The sequence below is a fragment of the Amblyomma maculatum genome, chromosome 1 (assembly GCF_055883805.1).
Source record: "Amblyomma maculatum isolate TAMU_Amacu chromosome 1, ASM5588380v1, whole genome shotgun sequence".
Classification (NCBI taxonomy): Eukaryota; Metazoa; Arthropoda; class Arachnida; order Ixodida; family Ixodidae; genus Amblyomma; species Amblyomma maculatum.
Window position 1 is genome coordinate 359507318 of NC_139344.1, and position 27029 is coordinate 359534346.

Here is a 27029-nt window from a genome sequence, read left to right on the forward strand (position 1 = left end):
GCCGTCGTCTACCACCTAAGTGGTGGCGGGTGCAATGCCGACCTACAACAGATAAAATTTTGTGGCTAGCTAGCCCCCGCCGCAAGCGGCGGTGACCTACCATCCCAGCACCGTACGGCCAATAACAGCCACCCTTCACTACCTGCTGTTTCCCATCTGATTTCTTTATTGATTTCTTTATAGGAAGGGAAAGGCGCGGTAACTGTCGCACTTGTTTGCTGTGGACACCACAACCGCGCCGTAAGGGAAGGGAGGAAGGTGGGAGTGAAAGAGGAAAGAGAGAAAGGGGAGCCGTAGTGGAGGGCTACGGACTAATTTCGACCACCTGGGGATCTTTAACGTGCGCTGAAATCGCACAGCACAAGGACGCCTCTTCGTTTCGCCTCCATAGTTATAATTGGTTCACTGGAAGGAAAAGGCGCTGTAACTGTCTCACTCGTTTTCTGTGGACACCTGAACCGCGCCGTGAGGGAAGGGAGGAAGGTGGGAGCTAAAGAGGAGCCATACTGGAGGGCTACTGAGTAATTTCGACCACCTGGGGATATTTACGTGCGTTGACATCGCACAGCACACGGACGCCACTTCGTTTCGCCTCCATCGAAACGCAGCCGCCGAGGTCGGGTTCGAACCTGGGAATTCCGGACAGTAGTCGGGCCTCTGCCTCGTGCGGACAGAAGAGAAAATAAAGAAGAAAACGAAGAGGGAGAGAAAGACGCACGCCGCAACACCCCGCATCCACCTAAGAAGCGGTGCGGGTGCAATGACGGCCTATACAATAGGTAAAATACGGTGACAGGCTAGCCCCCGCCGTAAGCTGCTGTGACCTACCTATCCCAGCCCCATCAGTGCCAGGACAAGCCTCACTTCCCCACCTCTCCCGTCTGTCCGCGCACGTTAAAGATCCCCAGGTGGTCGAAATTATTCCGAAACCCTCCACTACGGCTCCTTTTTGTCTGCTTTCACTAACTCCCCCCTTCTCCCTTCCCTTACGATGCGGTTCAGGTGTCCACAGAAACAAGTGTGGCAGATACTGCGCCTTTCCTTTCCCCTAAACCAACCAATCCTACCTTGCATACCAATTTCGTTCATGTTTGAATCGGTATTTTTGACTACCTCGTACATTCGCAAATTGCGAATAAGTTTCTTCGTTCTTCGCAAAAACCGCGTTCTCATACCGGAACGTTCCATTCACTCATTTTTGTCAACCGCGTGCGTTATTTTGAAAAATATTTTAACAAAATGAACATGAAAACGAAACGACAAGGACAAGTTAGAAAAAACGCTTAAACACAGTAGCAACACAACTTGTTTTCAACAAAGCGAACTCAACCAGCCGCTGTGCAGCCCATATTGGTGTATTGATTTACCTTTCAGATAAAAACGGGTATACATTTCTCGTATTATTTAAGCGCACTATTTCTTTCACCACGGAACAAAGAAAAAAGGGCAATAAGGAATTCTCCGCTTTCGGTTCTCGTCACGCGCTGCCGTGTAAGCGCGGAGGGTTCACTAGTGACCCCTGGGAGAACAAAATGGGCTCGCGGGCTAATTAACGTCGCCAATGTACGTCCACGGGCCGGCCAAGAGCTGTAGAATGGAGAGATTAGAGAGTTTTAGAGTTTCCAGCAGTTTGAGGCAAGCGGGTGGAGCGCGGGAAGGGACGGAGGTCGACTAAAGGTTCTCGGCATCGGGACACGCAATAGAGAGCTTGAGCTTCGGCATTGTTTCACAAAGAAATAGAAGCCCTGCTCAGTGAATTAGCAGACCGGGTTCTGATACAGTGGACGAACTGTTCGCAATACGAACGGTCACCTTATCTCCCGTTTAGATAGCAGACGGTGGTGTACTTTAGAATCATTAACTATTTACTCAGTAACAATAGTAGGTCCCATGGGAAATTTTGTTAACAGCAAAAATAATAGCTCATTTAGATAGTAAAGAAAAGTCCATGTCTATGAAACTGGTTTAGGTTTCTCTTCTGTGCAGTATATTCAATCTTATTTAAAAAATACATTCTGGGAAAACATTTAGGACCACACTGCACACTATGCGATGGCAGTGAGTTCCCTTTATTACGGTTATGCGCGTCTATGATTTATTTTCCCATTGATATGCATCTCCTATGGGTTGTCTTGATCCTAACCATTTTGATGACCGCACGCAGAAGCTCCATATAAATATACACTAGCACAGTTTCTACGCTACTAGTTACAGCAGTTATTTATTACTACACACAGCTACTAATGCCCTCTAGGTAGTACAGACCTATAAGCAGTACAACTTTCTTTTTGATGTTCCATAGCTTCTAGTATTAACTTGTGCCCAAGTCATTAGCATAAGCACTGTCACTGACACGAGCTAGAATACTATCCCGCCGGCCGCAACGACGCCGATGTAATATAATCACCTTGTTTCATGCTTTCATTCATCCCCTCGACATATTTCTCGCGATAAATTATACTCACCCTTACCCGTCGGACGCCGATTTATCTTCCACATGGGGGTTATAATGTTAGCGCGATAAAACTCAGCTTGGAAAGAGTCGAATGTTTCTGAGCAGATCTTTCTGTGCGAGATCAGAAACATCCTAAAGCCCCTGTTACCTGCGCTCAATATCGTGTCTACCTTCGTATTTGTGCTTTCCGCCGTTTTATAGTGTTGCCTTTCTCTTGCCTGACGCACTGCAGGGACCAAAAAAAAATCCGAAAAGCTTGTTCTTCACCAATCGGGACATCTTTAGCACTTAGCCAACAGTTCGAATTTGTCTTAGGGACAACGGCAACGCGAAACGCAGGAATGTGCGCCAAAGAGCTGGGCTCTAAAACCTTCGTCTTGCATACTAATCTTGTCTTCACCCATTCCACAACTCTTCCGAACTCCTCGGGAAACCTAAAGAAGCACCACAATAATTTATGCAAAGCCAGCGCCTGAAGAAATTACTCTCAGACCCAACCCTACGCAGAACATCTGGTAACTCGGAACAGATATTCACATCGCCAAAAAACAATTCTTTCAATCCTATTTGAATGGCATCCCAGTAACAAGAACAGCAGTAAAGCATTCTCCCAAATGAATACATATCAGAGCGTTAGAGCACTACTTAAGCATTCGCAGCAATTTCCCATGCGATAACACAAGAGCCGTTTGCCTACTCCAGTGCGCCGTCAGTGACCGGCAGTACATAGGTCATACTGAGAACGCCTTTAGAGTGCGCCTCAGTAACCGTAGAGCACGTGTAAAGTCCCTTCCAAACCTCCTCTTGCCAAGACGAGCACAACTTACCAGTCACTCATTTGATCTGATTTCAACGACTGTTCTTAATATGGCTTCAGAACTAACCATGACCGAGAAATTATGGAGCGTTTTCTCATCTATATATTCAACACTCCGTCATGGGGGCTTTGAACGAAGGCACGGGACTAATGAGCTGCAATCAGTATTTTATCAATACTAAACGTTAATGACGATGGTGTTATTTCATTTGTCCTTCTCGTCCGCTGGCTGCCATCGCATACTCGCATCGGAGTATATTTTATTATTTTAGCCGATATTCGTTTCTGACATCTTGAGTGACGCTCATAGAAGGCGGTGTCCTTCTCGTTGTAGAGATACGACGACCCTGCTATTTCGCGCGCCACTGCCACCATGTTTTGCGCAAACGATGTATCAATGCATGTTTTTGTCCATTTACTACCCGACATTTGCGGATCATTATCACGTTACTGACCGTGTGCACGCCTATTTATCGACTGGCACTGTGTTATGAAATGAGAATGCGTGATATTGTGCAGCACATGCACATTACGTCTACTCTGATATTGATATCATTTTGTGGACATGTGTCAGACGCAGTTGTAATATCATTGCTATTTTGTTGTTTGTTTTTGTTCACTCAGCTATATACCCCGTCCTTTCAAATAGATTCAGACATCTGTAGGAATGCCGGTGCCACGGCCGAAATGAAATGAAATAATGGTATGAAATAGCATCAAACGCGGTATTGGATTTCACCTGTACATGACCGTACCACGTCTACCTCTTTACCTATATATATATATATATATATATATATATATATATATATATATATATATATATATATATATATATATATATATATATATATATTTCACACAGGTAAAGAGGTAGCACAGAACCGGGTTAATTGGAGAAATATAGTTTGTGGGGTTTAACGTCCCAAAGCAACTCAGCCTATGAAAGACGCTGTAGTGGAGGACTCAGGAAATTTCGACCTGCTGGGGATCTTTAACGTGCACTGACATCGCACAGCCCACGGGCGCCTTGCTTTTCGCCTCCGTCGAAAAGCTGCCGCCGGGGCCGGGATTCAATCCCACGTCTTTGGGAACAGTAGTCGAGCGCCGTAACCACTTCGCCTCCCCGGCGGGGTAGGAGAGGCCTTCGCCCTGCAGTGAGTATAGTCAAGCTGATGATGATGAAAGAGGTGTGTGTGTTGTATGTGCGCGTGCTAGCATGTGTGTATGTGTGTTTTGGATTGGTGTGAGGAGTTTAGTTACTCAACGCAGCTCAGCCCATGGGAAACGCCCGTAATTTCGAACACCTGGGTTTCCTTAACGTGCGCTGACATCGCACAGCACACTGGAGCCATACTATTCACTTCAATCAAAAAGCGGCCGCCGCTCAGACATATATATATATATATATATATATATATATATATATATATATATATATATATATATATATATATATATATTGAGCACGCTTTAAATATTTCGTAGTAAAGAACTCAATACAAGACAAGTTGACAGCGATGATCAAGACGAGATGTCTCGTGAGTAGTTTTCTACTTTTCAGGCTGGTTTGCAACGGGAGAGAAGCTCTGACATATTGAATAATTGAGGTGAAATGTGCAGAGGCTGAAACACTATTTCTTGAAAAATCGTATCCGCAAGCATAAGATACCAGTAGATATCAAAGAACCAATTTACATACAAACCGTTCTTTCTAATTCAATTTCCTATTTCTCGGCAACTACAGAAAAATATTCATTGTGCCAAGCAACGCAGGTGCTACAGAAACAAATCGGAATAGAAGAAATGCAACCTTGCCTGCAGCAAAGCAGCTCCATTCCAATGTACATTTACAGAATTCGATGTAAGTGGTGCCACTGAAAATCTAGTAGCACACCAGAAGATGCTTAGTTCCGTCATTAACGAACTCTAACTCTACGGGATGAGCAATCAACTACGGTGTGCCACGCACATTTATGATATCGCGTCGCACTATAGACGAAGACGTCAGCTGCCATACTCACTCAAGCTGTCCTCGTAGACGACGGTGAAGGACGTCCAACCCTTGAGCTCCAGGAAGCTCTTGAGCGCCGAGCCCAGCTGCACTCGACGCGGTGATAGGCGTATGGAAACCGAGGAAGTGTCTGCGCCGTCATTTTCCCCGCCGTCCATAGACCCTTCTCCGAAGCCTCCATCTAATGCCCTGGTAACGAGGTGAGGCACACGTGACCGCTTGCAGGCTGCGCCGACGGCTGCAGATCCAGAGCCTGAACTGGGTCCCACGATGGCCATCACGCCCATCGAAAGCAGCTTACAGGCTGCAAGAGGAAACGAAGGGCACCAAGCAGTTTTTGAGTTCACGATGCCAAATTCCTCGAAATCAGAGTAAACACTTTTTGTTTGGCTATATATATATATATATATATATATATATATAGCCGCCCCACAACCTGCTTTAGTGTCAGGAAGTACGTAAGGAACTGGAATTCTCATGGGTGCCATTTTTATCCGCAGAGAAAGAATTTCGCTTCTCTCTTTTGTTGCAGCTCTACTGCACCACTTGGCGAAGCCATCGAACAATATCAGGGTATTTGACACGGTTAATGCTTTTGAATGACGTAATTATATGCGAAATTCCCAAGCACGCTGACAGTTATTTTATGCCAACTGTAAAGCCTGTATGAGGGGATACCGAAATTATCGTTGACTCCCAGTATAAATTTAGACGGACATGTAGATGTTCAGAAGGGCGATTGTATGTCTTCTTAAAGGTTTATTACCATCACGATGCTTTTCCAAAATCGTACAGGCTATAAATATAAATAAATATTGGTCTGGAAAGAGGCGACGATCGTGAACTTCTAAAAAAAAAAGCATGCATGAACAATCGAGTTCCACCTCCTTCACTTTCGCCTCTTTCCTGTCGATTCGTTGAGCTTGAGCAACAATTTGTGAATTAAGATTCATATAGGACGATGTGGATAGCAAAAACAAAACCCGCAGTGAGTGCCTTTGATCTTCAAGCCAGTAATGCAAGTGCTGCACCAATAATGGCGCACAACTGCAAAAAAATCAACAAACAAACCACTGGAAGAAAGGCGGCTGCTTTGATACAACTTAATTTTGCGTATAGACATTGTCTCTTCAAATTGATGACTTCCTTCGCTAGGTCTGATGCTCAACATAACGTGAATAACAATCTTGGAAATATTTGCTGACATCGTTAGCATGTCTAAGGTTATTCTCAGAAGAGCGCGATACAAAAGCAAACCACTGAAGGGCAAAATGTTCAGCTGTCACAAACATTGATAACCGCGCAAAAACTAACATACTCGCAAGCTGCAAACCTTGCACTATCGTTCGTCTTTTTATATATCCGCAACTGTGCCATAAACGATCTGCGTTTTACTTTTAAAAGAAAACAATTTCTTTACAGGGTTTCATATGGGTATTCTGTAGTCACCATCTTTTCTCATAGCCTAAAACATTCCATCTGTGACATGTTGGCGCCGTAGCATTTTCAAGTAGTCGTGCACCGCAAGAGACGCGTGATAAGGCAGCATCCCCAGTAGAGGTTTTTGTATCATGGGCGAGACGAGTTAAAATATAGGCACGTTTCTCTATGACATGATACAGCTAATAGAGCAAATAATTAATGCCACTTCTATGTCTTGACAGTTACTGGTGTGCCTGAGAGAATTTTTTCTACATGCTCGGTTTCAAAGATAAAAGATTTCTTTTTGTCCTTAGTAATAGCAATATTGCAGAAGCCCCTGAATCTTCGCACCCACCTCTAATTCAAAGAGGCTAAGCAATAAAAATGAACTTTCAACTAATTATTAACTGCAGTTATGTTTATGTAGAACTGAGACGCGTTTATTTTATAGAGAAAAAGGTAAAAAAATAAGGAAACTATCGTATATACCTCAATTACCTAGAACCACGTTTTAGTGGAACTAATTCTTGCTTGATCGTCTCAAGCCCTGTTTTGGTTTGCGACTCGGTTCGTACAGTTAGGACACCTACAGGCATGCAAACCGGCGCTCAACTATAAGCCGAACGTTGGATGTGTTTCCTTAAACGCATTACATGAATCCAAATTGTACTACGATTCCCATGCAGGGCTTACCACCCACTTTCTATATTTGACTCTAGATCAGTTATATGATTTTAATATAAAGCAAGAAAAACTTCTCTGTTCCATCGTTTCTGTTCTGGCTTATTTCTCAGGCCCCCGCCGTGTAGCGCAATGGTTACGGAGCTCGACTGCGATGCCCACAGATGCGGGGCCGAATCACAGCTGCGGTGGCCGCTTCTGGATGAAAGCGAAAATCAAGGCACCCGTGTACTGCGAGTTATCTGTAGAGGGTAAGAACCCCTGGCAGTCAAAATTTCCCGAGCCCTCCACTAAGGCGCACCTCATAGCCTGAGTAGATTTAGGGCGTTATATACCACAAACCGGTTATTTGTCAAGCGGTAATGATCATTTATGAGGGTTAACGTCGTAAAGGGACTCAAGCTATGAGAGACGGCGTAGTGGAGGGCTCCGGGAATTTTGACCAACTGGGATTCTTTAATGTGCACTCACATTGCAGAGCAAACGGCCTCCACAAAGCCTCCACAGAAAATCAGCCACCGCGGTCGCGAATGCTTGACCACAGCAGTCAAGCGCCCTAACCATTACATCACCACAGTGGGCTAAATGGATATAAGTTCAGAAAACCCGTTCCGTTAATGAAATACACCGGGAATTATTGCATAAGTCGCGATTTCCAAGAGCCGGTGAAGCTATAAATATCGCGATTAAAGTGCGAACACGTGCCTCACTCACTGAAAGCAAAAGTAAAGTTCCTATAGCTACAGGAACATAGCGGGCAGATTTCAGTATGCTTCGAAGAGAAAAAGAAGTACCATGAGAGGGCATTACGATGAATAAAATAAAACGCGGCTGTTCAGTCGAGTACAGTTTTATGACTGCGTAGAAAATACATGTCCCACTCTGCGCAGATGAGGAAAACACTTCGAGCGTATAATCGCCCAGAAGGTGCCGCCAACACGCCTACAATGAGAAATGAAAAGTCGCAAAACATTGCGCTCACATTGTCCTCGCGTCCGACGTTGCGAAAAGCGAAATACGCGCCTGACACGAGGCAAAAGTACGGTCCGTGGTTACGACCATTGCGTGCTCTATGACGAACGTAAGGGGATATACAGGCCGAAAAGCTGGATCATTCTGCGATTAAATTGCCCGTCTGCAGCAGCGAAGTGCGGCTAAAGATAGTGTAGCGAACGATTGATTTCCAGCTACTATGCAACACCGAACCATGCTTTTTATGTGGCAATCGAAATTATACGTTATAGGTTCAGTTCTCTTTTTTTTTTAAGCATTGATTACGTTTAGCTCCCGCTATTTGGGAAACTCAGGCGAACATCCTCCACACTTAATGAGGAGCTTGAAGCTCGATCTGAAAAATATTTTACGGCAAAGCTATCAGAAGCATTGCGACATTTTGGAGGTTCGAGCTAGCGATAGTGTCAGCAGATAAGCTATGCTCCACGCCTTTCAAAGAAGCTAGACACTACTGCAACCTCCAGCGCTACGTTCTCTGCGTGTCAGCCCCACGTGATATGTGGATCCATTTTTATTGCGAATCATCCATCGAATTATTGTTTAGAAAGGTACATTTCCCAGGTATCCTGGTGCCGATCTAATTCAGCCGGATCAGGGCACTAAAAGAAAGCATCACCTAAATATACAGAAGTGCAACAATGAATTCAGCGAAGCAAGATGACCGAACTGTCGACAAAATAAAAGCGGAGATCTTGTGCACTGCCTGCCTCGAAGAACGCAGTATTTTATTTTTGCTCTTTAGTTTCCATTAGAAACATTTTTTTCGAAATGGCCAACTTTTTGCCTTCCTTTTGCATCTGTGTGCTTGAAATTTAATGCGCATTCAATATGTGGAGAACTTATTTTTTTAGTATGCCAGGTATAGTTAGCGCGGCTTTTGCCTTAATAGGTATCGTTTACCTAATTTCAGGCAGCGCTTTTTAAGGGGCATATTTGAAGGCGGGTACAAAAGCAGTTGTAGTAATGGTCGCCTGTTAGCGTTTCTGTGTTAAAACATTGAATTTTGAGCTCGGTGGGCGGCAATCTGTGGTAAATTAAAACTGATATAGGATATAACACTTCATTCTTGCACTGTATTTATATACAGAGATCAGTTTTGGGGTATCTAAAGTAGAAAGAGAGCGCCACGTATTATAGGCATGCCTTTTGTATTTCAATGTTTTGTGAAAATCATCGGCGAGTACTACTGCATATTTATTCAAACTATAAAATGTGTCTATCTTGAACATAGCAGCCAAAATACGCCTTGCGTAATAAATAAAAGTAGAAGTTCCTGGCTTTTATTTATTTTGTTGCGAATTCCGAGAACTTTTTTCTTTTTTATGCAGACATATAGTTAATTTTTGCTCGCAAGTAATATTTCCTGCGTAGGATTTTTATATCTTCAGTTTTATAGAAATCCTGTTTAAGATATATTTATTTACGCATTATTTAAAGATGGCAATGCTCATGTAGTAGATATTCACGCAGAAGTTATATAAGCTAGATATAATGTAGCAAATATAAACGTGTTGAGAAAAATATTTGTGTCAGGAGAATAATAGATTTAGATATATAACATAAGGTTATGTTTTTTCCGGTATAGACCAGCACATTGGTTTATTCAGATGCTGAAATCAGTCACGGAAGCCAGAACATAAAATTTGCGTGCATTTGAGGCATTTTTGTGTTGTTGGTTGCGCTCTGCGAATAATAAAGCTTTATGTAACCTTACATGCCGCGAACACAAAACTAAGTAGCCACGCCATGGCCCAAAACCGATAATACAACATGGTTTTAAACAGCACCCAGCGGCACTTAGCTAAGATGTAGAGCTTTTTGATATGTATCAGGCGCGTCTGAGCTCTCAGATTTGTGTATGCATCTGGACTCACAACAACAATGCAAAACTGCTGAAATATGTAAACATTCGGAATGAGCGTCTTGTTTCCAGCTATCTTTTAGCTCTAACCGTAGGCTTTAATGTGCCATCTTCGCTATGAGGCTCTCCTGCTTATATAAGAGCAGTGCTTCGTGACCAACAAATTTCTTGGGTCCATTGACTCATAAATGAAACCTGATTTATTGCGGTCTTTCAAATGCTAGTTCATGCATTTATTATTGCACCTCCCAATTTCTCGCACAGCGATTGGTGGATGTTCAAATGCATATGAAGCTTTGTATTCAAGCCGCATGGAGATCGAGGAATATGAGGTAAAAAAAACTTATTTAAAGTCTTGTATTAGCGGACACTTTGCACAATATTTTCAAGCCTGGTTTAAACTTGCCAGGTAAAATTATAACAAGCGAGGGTGAATCGTTCATGAATTTATTTAGAATCCCAGACATTCCAGGTTACAAATCTGTACGCAGTTGTAATTCCTGCAATAGACTTCCTGCATTTTTGCTAGGCTTTGTGGCTGCAATCAAGCTTTCATAATATTAATGATATTAAAAGCTGAGGCTTCTTAGTATATTAGGAAAAAATCATTCATTATGGCATTCCATGTTTGAATAGGGTCAAACAGGCAGCTCATATTAGAAATAAATATAGTACTTATAATTTCATGAGATTACTGTAAAGCACTAATATTTTGATATATGACAAAACTGAAGATGGTTCGAGGAAGACCTCATTTTACAAGCCAAGCCAACGTTTCGACAAGGGGACTTCTGCGTGTGCGCACACAAGAAGAGAAGTCGCTTTGTCGAAACGTTGGCTTTTCTACGTACAGAGGACAATGCTTGTTTAGTTATATCATCCTATAACCGTTTTCCACTCTGTCTAAATTGCTGTTAGTTCAATATTTTGCAAATTTGGCTCGAGGCACTGTTTTGGAATATCTCGGATTAAATTGCGTGAGACATATGGGGAGATGCTTAATGGTCACCTATTTCTTACGACCTTGGGCGAGCGTTTGGACTGAGTAAAGGCTTAGATTGGTCATTGTTCTATCTTGTGTGATTCATTGTGGTATAAATGGTGGATCGAATGCGGAGGTGCATAAAATGACATAGAGAGCACACTGATAGAGGTTTGAAAAGCTGTTAATGAATGAAATAATTTGTAACGTGCAATAATTTGATCCCCAGTGAGGATCATAAACTCATGTTACTTATGAAGTGGATACAGTAATAATAAACTTGCTACAACTTGTCGGGGCTTATATGCTTCTTGCTGGCTTCTAGATATTTAATGGAGAGGAAAAAGTCTTAACCTCAAAGCAAGTTTGTGTTACGAGTTCAGAGGCGTTCAAGTGATCTCTGGCACCCGGCGAAGCAAGGGAAGTTTTGCAGTAAAACATGAACTGAGGCCAAGGAGCAAGAAAGCATATGAGGAAGGTGTTTCAAGGGAGATCTCATAAAGGCTCTTAGTAAAACATAAAATTTGATCCAAGTAAGGCAAGCTGTACTTGAGGCATCCTCACTGAGGCAAGGAGTGTTATAAACGGTGGTAAAATGTGCACTGCTTTATTCCTGCGGGGATGAGAACTTATAACATCCCCTTTACAGGGAGCGTTCGTATAGTGCTATGTTGCTGATAATATTGTGACCAATTCGTAAAATTGTATTTTCTTCTAGGTTAATCTGCCGAACATTCAATTTCAACGACTCAAATATGAAGGCCAGCCACGATGCTGGCGAACGAGAAATATTCTGTATGTCTCTTTTATGTTTAATTTAAAAAATGAACTTGTTTTTCTTTTTTATTTACAGTAACTCATGGGATTCATATCTGTGTATAAAATCTACGCAAATAATAAACAGTAAAACATATTTTGTGGCATACGTCTATATATTGCATGATTCAAAACCACCTCTACGTCTTGGGACCACTTTATCAAGAACCTTTCTGCAGGAGAATGGTGTGCCCCAAGTGTGCATTTTAAGCACCACACTTTTCGTTGTAAGAATGAATACGATTATCAAAGTAATACCAAATTCCATAATGTATTCACTCTATGTGGACGACCTTCAAATAGCCTACACATCATGCAACATGTCCGCATGTGAGAGACAGATCCAATTAACAATAAATAAGCTAACAAAATGGGCCAGTGAAAATGGGTTTCAATTTTCTCCGCAGAAGGCAGTGGCAGTTATGTTCTCGCTCAAACGAGGCATACAGCCCAATCCTACCTTACACCTAAATGAAATCCAATTGCCCATAAACAATAACCATAAATTCTTGGGCATTACCTTTGACAAAAAACTCACTTTTCTCCCTCATATACAAGCACTAAAGAAGAAAGCCTCCAAATTCCTAAACCTCCTAAAAGTTCTTTCACGCAAACATTGGGGATCTGATAGGGCATGCCTTTTGCATATATATCGCTCTGTTGTGCGCTCCTCCTTGGACTATGGAAGCATAGTTTATGGATCAGCTAGGCAATCATATTTAAAGAAATTAGATCCAATGCATAACTTAGGCCTCCGCCTTGCTTGTGGTGCATACAGAACGTCTCCTGTACATAGCCTCTATGTTGAAACTAGCGAGCCTTCACTGAAAGATAGGCGAGCTTTACTTACATGCGCATATGTCCTCAGAATAAGGACACGGAAAAAACACACCTGTTACCCGATTGTCACAACTTGCCCCTCCCGAACAATATTCTCAAATAAGCCTCAGACAACAAGACCATTGATAATGCGATTTGAAGATATTTGCCGTGAGCTCCATATTCTGGACACCTTGCCTGATGTCGCTCAAGAAAATATGTGCCCCTGGCCCCATGGTACAACTTTCCAACAGTCTGTGACTTCACTATCACACAGTTCAAAAAGAACGAAACTCCTACAGAACATATATTAAAAGAATATCGCGCACTAAAAGAGAAATACAGAAAATGCACAGAGTTTTACACGGATGGATCAAAAACTGCCTCCTATGTTGGCTGCGCTATAGTGGATCGGAACTCCGAAAAAAATATTCGACTTCCTCAATGTGCATCAGTATTTGCAGCCGAGTGTTATGCTGTCCTGGTAGCTGTAGCAAAAATTGTGTATGAGGGCACTGAGAACAGTGTTATCTATACAGATTGTACTCACAGCTCTAAACTCCAGAAATGCAGTCATGCCATTACTCGGTAGCATAATACACGATGTAATAAAGATATCAACCCAAGGACATAACATAATATTCTGTTGGATTCTAAGCCACATGGGCATTGAAGGAAATGAGAGAGCGGACGTGTGTGCAGCTCAAGCAGGCAGGAAAGAAATAGAGAAAGTAAACATGCCTTATAAGGATTGCATAAAGTTAATTAAACGAAAACAAAAGGATATATGGCAGTCTATATGGAATAACCAAGAAAGTAATAAATTGCACCTCTTAAAGCCTATAATAGAAGAATGGGAAACAAGCACTCATCAGGAACGCTTCATGGAGGTTACAGTATGCCGTCTGCGTATCGGGCACACACATCTCACACATAACTTTTTACTAATGAAACAAGATAAGCCTACGTGTGGAGAATGCGGATAAGTACTCACAGTCAACCACATCCTGATTACATGCCCAAAACTAGAGACACTACGGAGAAAGCATTTCACTATTTTTTTATGACCGTGCCATCCCTTTCCATCCCATATTACTTTTAGGAGAAAGAGCAATAATAAACTTAACATGTGTTCTTAGTTTTTTAAAAGAAGCAGACGTTCTGAATAAACCGTAAACTTTAACGAACCTTCTTCCCCTTTTCAAATAAAAACAGATTTTAACCTTGCTCTTGGCGCATGATAGCCTCAGTTGCTTATGCGCCAAAAAAACCCAATACAATACAATACAATACAATTCAAAACCACCTCTGTGAGTTGTGCCGAGGTGCTTGCATCTCATTATTGAGCAACAGCTGCCTTCTAAAGTTGTCATGAAAGTACAAGGCATCGTGGATGTGGTATACATTGCCAGGAAGAATACAGTCTAGAAGCACGCGCTTTTTGTATTTTAGTGCTGTTCTCCAGAATTCCTTCCTCTCCTATTCAGTAGCTCAATACATGCAATAGAAACTGATCATTACCTATGCTATGCACTAGTTTAGAGATCAATAAATATTTTCTACATATTTAGGAGGGTTAAAAAGGAAGTTCGAACATTTGTACACGTGCGGACAGAAGTAAACGAAGCACCCAGCCCAAGAAAAAACTGAGGGTCAGCGCCGCCTAGCCGAGCCGGCCGAAAGCAGGAAATCGTAGCACGCATCTGCACACCCTCGCCGGCGCGAGCCTCCCTTTGCTCTGCATGACTTGTCACTGTCCCGGCGTCACTGTCGCGATAGTGATACACGTGATCGGATGGTCGTGTTCTTCGAGGCGAGCCGGCATTTAAGGGGCGCGGACCGCTGCCTGCTTGGACCATGTTTGGTCTGCAGTATGTGATAAACTAATAAATAAATAAAATAAAGAAGTAATGTTTTACTCTAACATTACACCTCTTACCAAAAATGTATCTTTTATACGCTAGGAATAGGCTCCAAGAGTAAACGCAGGCATCGTCTTCACAAGTGATTATTGCGATTAAAATCTCCTCGAGGTGATTTTCCGGCGCCTGTTTCTGGTGGCACATAACACCCCTATTAGGTTCAAATTGATGGCTCCACGTTTTCAGTAATAGGGTATTATTCCTCAATTGACTGGCAGGTAGATTTTCACATCGAAAATCTTCGCCTTTAAATAAATCTAATCTTGCCTCGTGGGCGTCCAGATAAACAGAAAGGGAAAGAACAAATTCTTATTGAGAAGAGTTGTTGAGTGCAATTCTCCTCGATGTCACTTTACGCCAGCTCTCTGGTACTAAGTGCAAAGATGTACACGTTGCCGTATATTGGCCTCCATTTAAAATTGTCGTTCTCTTTATGTAGATATCTTAATTGGAATACTGTTTCTGGCAGCTTTTGACAGACGCTGTTATCCACATGTGCACGAAAGAGCCTCATTACTCAATCATTACTCAATACGTGATGCAAGAATGATAAATCGAGTGCTTGTGGGAGGACTCGGGTCGAAATACCTAGCCGAAGCTGATAGAAATATATCTCAGGTTTCCTCGCACACTTGGCATGTTGCTGAAGTAAATTGTAATTTTCACCAACGCGACTCCCTGTTACATACGCGTTCAGTACATGATGATCTAGGCCATCCATTAACACTTCCAACGGAAAACGACGTTCACCCGGTCAAATGAATAATGACTAGCATTGCTACAGGAAGACTGGAAACGACGTGAGAGCTCGTTACAGGTGCACGCACTCCTAGCCACACGAGAACACAGCGACCTGTTCCTGAAACAAACGAAGCGTTAGCCTGAAGCGGTGCAGCGATGCAGACAAAAAGAAAGAAACAAGAGCCTCGAAAATAGTCAGAAACCTTGCTTGTCTCCTACCAAAGATCTTGGCACGTTCGGCTCGAACCGCCCAAGCGCGGCGCGCAGCCTCAGCCTGTATTCTCCTTTGCTCGCATCAAGAGATGCGTTAGGTGCACGGATGTCACACAGCCTTATATGCTCCAGCGCCAGGTGAAATAAAGCGGAAGCACGCCGCTATGGGGACAACTCGAGTCGGCGCTTGTAAGCCCACACTTACTATACAGAGGAGAGGGTGCGTCAACAGTGAGTTGTGTTGGAAGTTGGTCTCTGTTTACACGAACGCGTAGACGCGAGGAACTCAGACCCTGCAAGGCAGCGAGAAGGGTATGCGAACTCCTCTGCTAACACAAACACGCGCACGTAAGAGGTATTTGTAGGTTACTGCAAGGGATATGACCGGGGAGAGTTCGTAATGCTCAGATGCGCAAGGGATAGGCGAAAAGACACAGCGCTCGTGGAGACCAGTAGTGCAGCCTCCTGTCTCATTCTCTTATGTATTTGTTTTTGTTCCGGAAAAAAACATTCCGGGCTGCGCGGGTACGTCCTTGAATGGCAGACATTCTCCATTCCTACGATGAAGCGCTGGTACAAAAACCAGGCCGCCTACTTTATCTTTCTCCTTCATCTGGCTGTGTACAATATTCTGTTTTTGTTGTGCGCCAATGGGCGTGAAGGTGCTGGTTTGCCGCACTGCAAAGGTATGCGAGCGCAAGTGTGACGCTTCTTGCAGTGCAATACCAATCTTAAAATGTGTCCCCTTTACGAAGCTTACATAAAAGCGCGCCATGTAAAACGCATTCTTGGTTGGCGTGCGCGCCTTAACTATCCCCAAAGTAAACAGAAATAGATAGAAAGGAAGCCTCTTGCGCGTGCACTCTGCTTTTTTTTATTACCGGTAGCTACATTTCTATTCAATTGCTGTTTTTAATTTATTTTCCTGGAATCAAGCAAATCAGATCTCAAGGAAGATGTCTATAGTCTAGCTCTTCGCTTAAACACAACGGAATGCAAAAGGTAATCTGGACACAACTGGATGCACAAATAATTATGTCCGCCACAGACCCTTCGTCTGAAATTTTCATGCATGAAAGTATCCATTTCTCTCTGGTGACCACCATAGAGCACGACTGGGTTACGAAGCTTAGTTATATACCTTTGATGCCAAAATGCTATATATAAACCTGCGTTTCTATCAGTACCTCGCATCAAAAACTTCATTAGGAGGTTTGAGTGTTTGACGTACTTGTGTGAAAATAAAGATTTTACGTAAGGAGAATTGCTGGTACCTTTAAGTGCGTTTTCAAACTAGCCAGAAAATGTACACTATTTGAAAAAATGGTGCAACCGAGAAGTGCATTCAGCTAACAGCGAAGTGCCCTTCAATCAGTATCCGGTATACGCTTGGTTATTTTGTCAATTAATGTCAGTGTTATTTCCGACTTCAACCACATAACCTTTCACAGATATTGGTTGTACATAGCTCAATCCTACCTTTTGCGCTAATTGCACAAGTGATCACACGTTCTCTTTCGGTTAAATATCATGTTCCCAATTAAGGACCCAGAGCATCCATCTAACCCCTGGCCAGCATCTTCAGCATATTAAACGGATGCTTTAGCCACTGGGCAATTGCAGATGTGGTCTACGAATTGTGAGGTATTATTCTAGCTACGAAACAGAGGAAAAACGTAGAGGAGACCACAAGAAATCCCTCCGAAATAATCTCTTATAATTTTACTAATAACCAGCTAGCCCAGCATTCTATACACTTAGTGGCCAACGATGACGAGAATTGAGGTACGCAACGCAATTTAGATATTTATTTTCCGTTTTACATTTGCGGCAAAACTGGCTAGCAAAGCTTCAACACATCCTCGGTATTAATTATGCATGGACCATGTGTTTCAAAGCAGGGATTCACTAAAAATAAGCAATCCATGAATGATTTCAGTGGTCTTAAAGACACTATCGAGTCGTTCAGCTGAACAATACCATGATCTGAAATACTCCATCATTTCTTCTGAACCGAATGTCGACTGGCGTTTGATGCTTCGTGTTCAAAACTCCTAACGCCGCACATCGTTTAAAGCCACAGCGTTCAAGCACACTTTCAGGGACAAACCCCGGATCGTAACGATGGAATTTTATTATTAGTCAGCACTGAAACTACGTCGCAACTTGTTACGCCACTCAACCAGGAAGAAGAAAGTGAGCAGGAATCGGAGGACTTACTTTCTTTTATTTCCAAGACCACCAAATACCGTTGAATAGATAGTAGTCACCTGTCACAATAGCAGCATTCAATGCACAATAAGACTCACTAACTAGCTCTGTTAATAAACACTAACAACACATACTACTATTTTGAGCTACTACCTAGTACTACTAGCTAGCTCCACTGATTAGTGCTACTTATGTTTAGTCATTACCAACAGCTCATAAATTCTACGAGGCAATTATCCCAACAGCTTCTGAGCATACCCCAGTGTTGCCGATATTTCTAGCCGTCAATTTACGGGACTCTCATACACTCATTCTGTCCCTACCTTTCGCGCTGCCACATGAGAGCCAGTTTCATAGGCGGAAATACGTGCAATGGGACTGCCCTCTGTAGCGAGATACTTTCAGAGGCAGGCCAAGAGCCCGGAAGAGGAGCGGTGGCAGACCGCCTAATTCTTGTATCTCTCTAGCAGCTTTCGAAAGAGACTTAGTTTATGGTAAAGCGACAGAAAAAAAAAAGAGCCGCCAACACTATGAAAGCGCTTGAAACACGCGAGTATGGGAAACTGCTAAGAATAACGCCGTTCCAGAGCGAATTTGAGAAGCCTAACAGGGACCGACACGCCAAGATCGGGCAGCACACAGAGCGCGGCTGCAGAGAGGGCCTACGACTGCTGCTCCTTCCGCTAAGGCGGCCAGACTGGGCGGCCAGCTGGGTCAAGGAATCTCATCAAGTTGCCCATCCACCAGTGCCGCAGATCGATGGTCCAGGGAAGGGGAAATTGCGCTAGGGAGCCCGAAAGAGCAGCTAGAGTGCTTTGGAGAGGGAACCGAACAACGAGAGGCTGCACTTTCATGCAAGCTGCAAGATATGGCTGCAGAGAACGAAATGTGCGAGGAAGGCGAGAACCCAGAGAGTGAGTTCCCCCGCACAGAAATGGAGCCAGGAAGAGAGAGAGGGTGTGAAGGCGTGATTTCTACATAAAACAGGACAGAAAATCAGAGTAAGCCCTTCGAGAAAAGACGATAAAGAAGAGACGTGTACGAAGCGTGTACATGGAAGCTCCTCCGTTATAGCAGCAATAAATGCGCTCGGTTCTCGAGCTGAAAGTGGCGGGCGAGCAAGTAGGTTGTTAAGACGTGGGTGGGAAGAAATAACTGCAATAGCACTAAGAGGAGCTTCGTAGCACCTGAGTGACTATTTGTGCGGAAATCACTCTGAAAACCTACAGCTTTGCATTGACAAAGGATTCCTCAAATGCATTATTGGACGATCAGCTGGCATTTTTTCTGTCGTCTTTGCTGTCCCGAAAAGTGACATTTCATTATTACTTCTATTGGGTCAGGGAAGTTGCATTTGCAAAATGCTTGGTACACTCAGAAGCAAAAATAGGTAGCGCATCATTGCGTACATCATCACGAGCTATTAGCAATCGCAATTTTTTTTTTGTTTAATAGCTACACAAACGTTGCATTTAAATTTACATTTCATTTTGATAGCAATTTTGATAGCAAGGTCTCCAGCACTCCTGAATCTTGTCCTACTCCTATGCCTGCTGCTTTAAATCAATGGACCTCGGCGGACGGTGAAAATGGAGGTGCTGCCTCAGACGTTAACTGACCACCGCTATCAAACCTTCCACGTCCGCTGGGCCAGGAAACTTGCCGTGAGCCGAATGTCCTGCACCTACTGCCGAACCAGAGAAAAGTCAGGATATGGGACATGACCAAGACCTACAGGTGATTGCCGTTCTCACGCCCATGATGAATGCAATCTGCGCTGTGCTATATAGTCTGCGCACACCAGCAGCACATAATGCATTACAGGTTCTGGACGCGCTAACACCAATTCTAGCTGCTCTACAGTAGCAGACACAATGGCTCCCCCAGCATTACCATTTGGAAAAAAACTCAAGGACGCCTTTATTTTTCAATAGAATGTCCGCGGGCTTCAGTCCTGAATTACAGATATTCGACAATATTCATGCAAATCGCATGCCCATCTTTGGTATTTGTGAGCCGAATGTACCAAAGATCTTGAGACTGTCAGGCTACGAGGCAGTTGCCTCTCCAACGCAACAGGGCAACAGCAAGGTCATCATTTATATTCGACGAGAACTCACGTATGTAATCCATCCGGTTCCCCCCAGCAACGATAAACAGTACGTTTGCCAGACAGTTAAGAAGCGCAATCTCACGTTTACACTTGTGGATGCGTATATGTCGCCATCAAGTCGCTTTGATGCCACAAGATTGAGCGACGTGATGGCGATTACCTGAATCTTGGATCATCATAGGAGATTTTAACCCTCACCAGACCATGTGTGGAAGTGTTCGAGTGTACCTCAAGGGAAGAAAGCTTGTTCCCTTCGCCTCTGATCATGACCTGCAGTGTCTTAATGACGGTACTCCGAGCTTTATTCGAGGGGCACCTTACAGCAGCTGTCTTGATTTAGCTTTCGTGTCTCGATGCCTTACCATCAACGTGCAATGGTTTGCAGATATAGAAACACACGGAAGCAACCACATTCTTACTTATGTGATCATTAATTGCCTTTCCACATTCACTTCTGTCCCATGTATGCGCCACATCGATTGCTCGGAATTTCAAGCACTTATGGAAGATGCTTACACAGCAGGCTTCTCTGCAGGTATTGAAGAGAAAATAAGGAGGCCATGATAAACGCGACGTCTTTCTTCACCTCAGTGCCTACCTACACAGAGTTTGATAAGGAATCATTGCGACGGAGGGCAGAGCGTAGATACCGACGCACGAGGTCGTGTCAACCTCAGAGATGCGAGGTGCTTGCAAAAGAAAATTCACCGCAGAATTCAAGCCCTCGAGGCAAAACGTTGGCGGTAATTCTGTGAAACGCTTGATCCCGCAAGCCTTTATCACGCATCTGAAATGTCGTTCGTGGTCTCCGAACACCCCCTAAACAGCTCTAATCATTCAAATATCTTGCACTCTACCAAAGACGTGGTGAGGTCGAGGTAGTAGAATATTTCTGTGCTTGAGTAGCAGGCCAATCGACTCCAACGGTAACGCTACATTTCAACGATGTTCCAGTTCCAGCTTCACGGGATTCACGAATGGACCTTCCCTTCTCCGTGGAGGAACTTGACGCTGCGCTGGCTTCTTGCAGAGGGTCATCATCGCCGGGTCCCGACGGTGTAACATAGACTGGGCTTCGAAATCTACGAGAAGCTAGGCACGCTCTTTTGGAATATTACAATAAATCATGGAATGAGGGTACAGTTTCACACAAGTAGAAGTGAATTCAATTAGTTGCACTCCTGAAACCTGGCAAATTGCCTCTCCAATGAATTTTCATCCCAGAGAGAGCTCCTTGAGAAACGGCATCACTCAGAAGCTCTTGACTCTGAAAGGTAACAAAGCAAGGAAAAGAGTGAATTGTCATCTTCCTAAACCTGCATGTACATTGATCAACCACGGGTTTTGTATTTACGATTATTTAAATTATGAGATCCTAGTATTTGGTGCTTAACCTGATCATACAGTATCATTCATTTTCAGTTTTCCCGCAATATTAATGCAAATTCTCTTCTCGTCATAAAGCTGTAATCACCACAAGACAGCAAGCCCGCGACCATCCTTTTCCCTGGTGTTTACTGCAAGTCAGGAAGGCTTCTGCATCCTCACAAGTTGCAGAAGACTCGTCGTTTGCTGAGTGCTATAGCCGTGGCAGTTGCGACGTCCCGACGTGATGGAGACTCGTAACTACTGAATGAAAATTCTAGGAGCAATATTCGCATACTGTACAAACCACGGAGCGCCATAAATTCTAGGCATCCAGTAATAACAGAGGCGCCCACGATCCTGGACATTGCAGCCTGCCGTACTCCTCCGAGAACTGCATCACACTGCATTCAGGCGCCCTCTGGTATTTGGCAACTGTTGCTCATGTGCAGATATAGGGTTACTCCGCACTTTGCTGCTATACGCTTCTTTCATTCGCCATCCTTTTCGTTCCTATTTCACGCAAGCTTAGAGCAAACTGATTCTCTCGGCGCATTCCTGTCGCTTGCTGTTTTTATTCCCCTTTTCTCTTGCTGTGTGCTGGACGCCACGTCACCCGACTGGAATGAGACTCGCAGACCTTCGACGCAGTGATTCTGCCGCACCGAGAATGAAACGTTTGCAGAGTATACCGCCTCGTGGGCCCGGCTGCGGTGTCTGATACAGGGGTGATGAAATGCTGAGTCGCGAACGGTCAGTGGGTGTCGTCGACGTCGTCGGTATTCGCTGGGACGATTTGCAGCTGTCGCCATCGTCTCTCCATGGCGTGGCGGCTTTCAACCCTCTCTCTCTGCTCCTCCACCCTCCCCCGCATCTGAAAGCAATTTTCAGACTTCTTTACTTCCGTAGGTGCTGAGCGTTAGTTTCTGCTTTAGTTTTAGTTGCTCAGAAAGCTTTTGTTTTTATCCTTAGCCATGCAGCGGTGCATTTACGCCATGCCATCTTTACGAATGACGTCATTTCACCTTCAGTAATGAGATTTGTGCACATTTCCTGATTGCAAACAAATGCATTCGCGACGGGACAGTGGCTGTATAGTAGAACCATAATTTCGCATTATAAGATTTTAACTGACGTGCAACTAGACATCGTTTTAAGACCCACGCCTTGGTAGCAAGGCAGTGAAGCATTTTTGTTTTCATCATAGCGCTGAAGGAAAAGTCTTTTTTTTTTACGTATTCCGTGTGTGTGTGCTCCCAATATTCACAATAAAATAAGAGAGATATTGTGGTGTGTGATGTCAGCGCACCTTAAAGATCTTCAGGTGGTCGAAATTACTCTGTAGCCGTCCACCAAGGCTCTTCTTTCTCTAGTTCCACTTTCACTTCCACCTTCCTCCCTTCCCTTACGGCCCTGTTCAGGTGTCCACAGAAACAAGATTGACAAATACTGCGCTTTACTTCCTGTAAACCAATTATTATTATCAAGGACTCACGCGGACATTTCCGCACCGAAGGCGGAGATGAGCCGAGCGTGTTCAAAACCCCAGGTATTAGGTCCAAAATGCTTTCTATCATGACGTTAGTCCATGTTTAGGGTGGTTCTTAGAAATGGCATTACCCTGCGAATACCATTTCTAAGCTAAGCAGATCAGCACGCTTCGTCGTCAATCTTCAATATTTTTTTATCTTACTCCCACTGGCATCTTCCAGTCGCAATCCTGGCCTCTGCTGCAAAGAAACCGTTATCAGTCTGAGAGCTCCGAACACGATTTCGACGAGCCGCGCGGCCATGGCAGGCCATTAACAGAGTACGTGGTAGTGTACTTCCTTTCGCAGTGGTAGAGCAGAGCTCAAAGCCCTTTCATGATTGTGACAGAGCGAAACACGGGTCTTCGGAACTAGAAGCACTCGTCAGGAGATGGAGAACGCTGGAAAGCACATTGCCGCAAGGGACGTGTCTCGTCTCCGGCGAAAAGGGCAAAGGCCCTCTGTATACTGGATAATACAAACACTGCAGTGTTTTCCTTTCACCCGCTCCCCTCTCCCCGCTCACTGAACAAGAGTGGCTCAGCCAGAAAGCAAGACAGCCTGAGCACTACGAGCAGCTATTCCCACAACCCTTACAACGGGCACGCAAAGCTTTTCGCACGTGTCGTGTTGGGTCTGGAGTGAGCCCTGGTGTAGAATGTCCTGACTGCGCTGCTCCACAACGCGTCTCTGGCGACTGTGTTGGGTAGGCGTGCCTTCGCTTTCCCTTGCATTCAAGTTTCGGAATGGAGGAGCGCACGAAGCAGCCACAGCATCAAGCGCTTCAATAAAATGTACTAAACAAAACACAGGTCTCACTCTCTATATTCCGTATCAAGCACCAGCTGCAAACTGCCCTGAATGGTGCGCGTTGTTCTGCAGCTCTGCCGTCGCGCACCATCAACTTTGCGTTGCAAATGGCTTCCCCTATCTCTTGTGCCCCGCTGAGGAAGCAGCGTGCTTCATTCTGCGCTGCTGCGTCTCGCATGTATGGTCATTTGCTTCTTTAAACCCGTTTCGGCCGACCTCCATTCAGGCACCTATATCATTTTCGCGCGCTACAAAAACAAAAAATAAAGACCTAGCTTAAGACTTGAAGATGGGAAACGATTTAACCGACCACATTACATGCAGATCTCAAAGTACGTTATGCTTGCTTGCATTTACAGTGGGCCGAACAGATGTGTGAAGAGAGAATGAAGAAAAAGTTGCACAGTGCATTTGGGGCGAGATACCAGCAGTGGATAGCACGCCGGAGATATCAGCTCTAAAGATTAATGCTGCTGGGAAGAAAGAAAAACAAACGCTCTGCTCGCCGTGGTGGCGCTGCTGTTAAAATGCCAGACTACTGTGCCTGTGTACCCGAGTTCGATTTCAAAAACCGGCGCCTGCATTTCTATGAAGGCAAACGGAGTGGTGTCCGTGTGCTGTGCGATGTCAGGGGACGTTGAAGAACCCCAGGTGGTCGAAATGTAAGGATCCCTCGACTAGGCATCTATTGTAGCCTGAGTCACTTTGGGACGTGACACCTACAAGTCTAATCAACCATCCACAAATGCTCTACACAAAAACCAAAGACCACAAAATTAAAAGTGAAAATATGCCACAAGTTTTGAAGTCTCTACTGGCCAGTGTAAAGCAAATTTGGGATTGATATAGATAAAGCTAGGGTTAAGCTAAATGGCACTGCCCACTCAAAAGCCCAATAGGTCCCGCATGGGCCGAGGCGGGGCTACAAATGGGCATACCGTATATTGCCTAAGCGTGACTACGAAGAGGTACTCGAGGGAAGGTCATGTGGAACTGCGGGCTTCATGCAGAAAACTGCTGGGCTGCTCCAAATTAGCATGTACACCAATTAAATAAAAATGTCTGCGGTGTTTAAGATGGCTTGCAAATATATGCAACTAGCTCCACCTGTCTATTTGAAATATTTTATTGCTTAAGCCTTGACTTAATTTAGGTGAGATACCCGTATATAATAAGAGTCAGAAATGTCCGTTAAGCTGCGCGAATACAAAGTTCCCCAAATAGTCTTCAATTGCACCAAGCAGCAACAACAGAGAAGTAAACAAAACTAGCTATAAAAAGGAAATAAAATTTAAGGATTAAGAAAAATGATGAGCGGTGTTGCTATGTGCGCTCCTGCTGCAGCTTCAATTGTGCTTGTAACTTCTTATCTCAGCGAACAAACTTATAATGATAAAACAATTTCATAGCACCCCTGGCAAAGGAGCTCCAATGCAGATCAGAAAGCCGCCATTGCGAACCATTGTGATGTCTCTTTCGCTGTTGATATGACGGCATCATGGCCGTCTTAGTGCCTGATCTTAATATCGGCGCCACGATTGCATAATCTGGCATTTTATTGGCAGGCTCAATAAGTACAATGATCGTTTAACCGGGTACAATGAGAATGCGGAGGAGTGTGTTTGGTACAACTCTGCTAAAAAAAAAACATTCAGCCCACTCTATAGTCTCCCACGTGTAAGCAGTCAACGTGGCGTCCTAGAAACGACGCTAACTGTCATTTTGGCAGCAACTTTCCAACTTTCTCTGCCGTTAGCACTGGCTTATTGTCGGGTGCGGCAGTCTTCCATTTTAAGCTGTTATTACCATATTCTTGGAGCCATAGCAGGTGCGTTCCAGACTAGCCTCGCTTCAGTAACATCGAAAGTGCGCCTGGCCTAAAAGACGCAGGAAACCGAACGGAATTTTAAAGTCAAAAAGCACGCCTCTTTCAGAGGGTGCTCTGTTTAGTGCTTTCTTTTTCTGGCTTTGAGAAGAGGCAGAGAAAATTGGGTGCCGAAAACCAGAAGTAAACAATGAAACATGCTGCGGAAGCCCTTTCAGTTTGCCACGTCAGCACGATATATGTTTTTCTCTCGAATTGGGCGGCGGGAGGAATGAAAACAACCCAGAAAAAGAAATAAAAGAGCCACAGAAGGAAGACTGTGCCGGCGATCAGCGCCACGGAATCGGAAGTTGGAAAGATACACCTGGGACGCGAGGAAACGTGGATCTTCTCTTCTGCGTCTCTTGCTTTCTCAAGAAAGGTGGCACACTGAAAAGGACAAATAAAGGAAAGCGGAAGGCGCGGAGAATTACAAAACAAAGTGGGATCGCAAGCAATTGTGCCGCCAGAGAGACAGAAAAAGACACGGAGAGACATAGAGAGAATACAATGGCGCAAAAAGGAAGAAAGGAAGGTTTCGTACAGGATCATTGTTCCGGAAGAAAGAAACAAACAGCATAGTCATTCAGTTTCCAGGCCACTGCAGTTCACCAGAGCCACCTTCGTGCTGGCCCGGAAAACACTCGGCGTTAATGAAGTTTGGCGCAGCGTGTGGTAGCGTGCAAGTGAACCATCTCCCTTTACCTTACTTCTCTATCAGAGGCAATACCGGGGCATGCTCGAGTTGCACTCTCGGGGTCAAAACGCTCATCACGCTCTCTTCATCGCTGGGGTTCGAGTTTCAAAGCAGGCTTCCTTTCCCGAATTCCCAGTCTTCTCCGGCCTTTCTTATGGTCGTCTTAGCTGTCTGATACTTTCAGCCGTTCATTTTATTTTGTGGCGTATCGAAGACTGAAGCATTCATAAGCTCCTTTCTTTCTTCTTCTTTTCTTTCCTACTGCTCTCCTAACCCGCCGAATTTACGGAGCGTAACTTAATTCATTTTTTATTGTACCTAGCTCTTGATTAAACACCCTTACCTACGGCGCTTTTACCGCTTGGAGAGCGAGGTATGTGGTGCACATCAGCCGCCAGTTAGGCTAGAGTGTTTTCTTTCTACGTCCGTATGTCCGCCCAGTAAAGCGTTTGAATAAGTGCCTTAAACTGATTCGCACTCTACGCAACTCTTTAGTTGTCGATCATGTCTGCCATTTTAATGCGAAAAACGAGATAATTACGATCTACACAGGAAGCAGGACTCTAGACAATTATCAGCCAGATATTTTATGATTGTTTGCTATTTGCCCAGATGACGACAGTCTTTCCCTTTTTTCCCCTATGCAAATGCCTCCACAGAACAGCAGAACCGAAGAATTCGGT

The 27029-nt window shown here is 44.2% G+C and overlaps 1 protein-coding gene across 1 annotated transcript in view; it reads right to left on the bottom strand.

Moving 5' to 3' along the window:
• The window catches only part of LOC146207925 (glutamate receptor ionotropic, kainate 2-like), a 168184-nt gene that overhangs the window by 96013 nt on the left and 45142 nt on the right, over positions 1-27029 (bottom strand). Inside the window, exon 6 of the mRNA XM_084577782.1 lies at positions 5297-5590. Within this exon, the coding sequence (XP_084433908.1) occupies positions 5297-5590 (294 nt within the window). The remainder of the gene's footprint in view (positions 1-5296; positions 5591-27029) is intronic.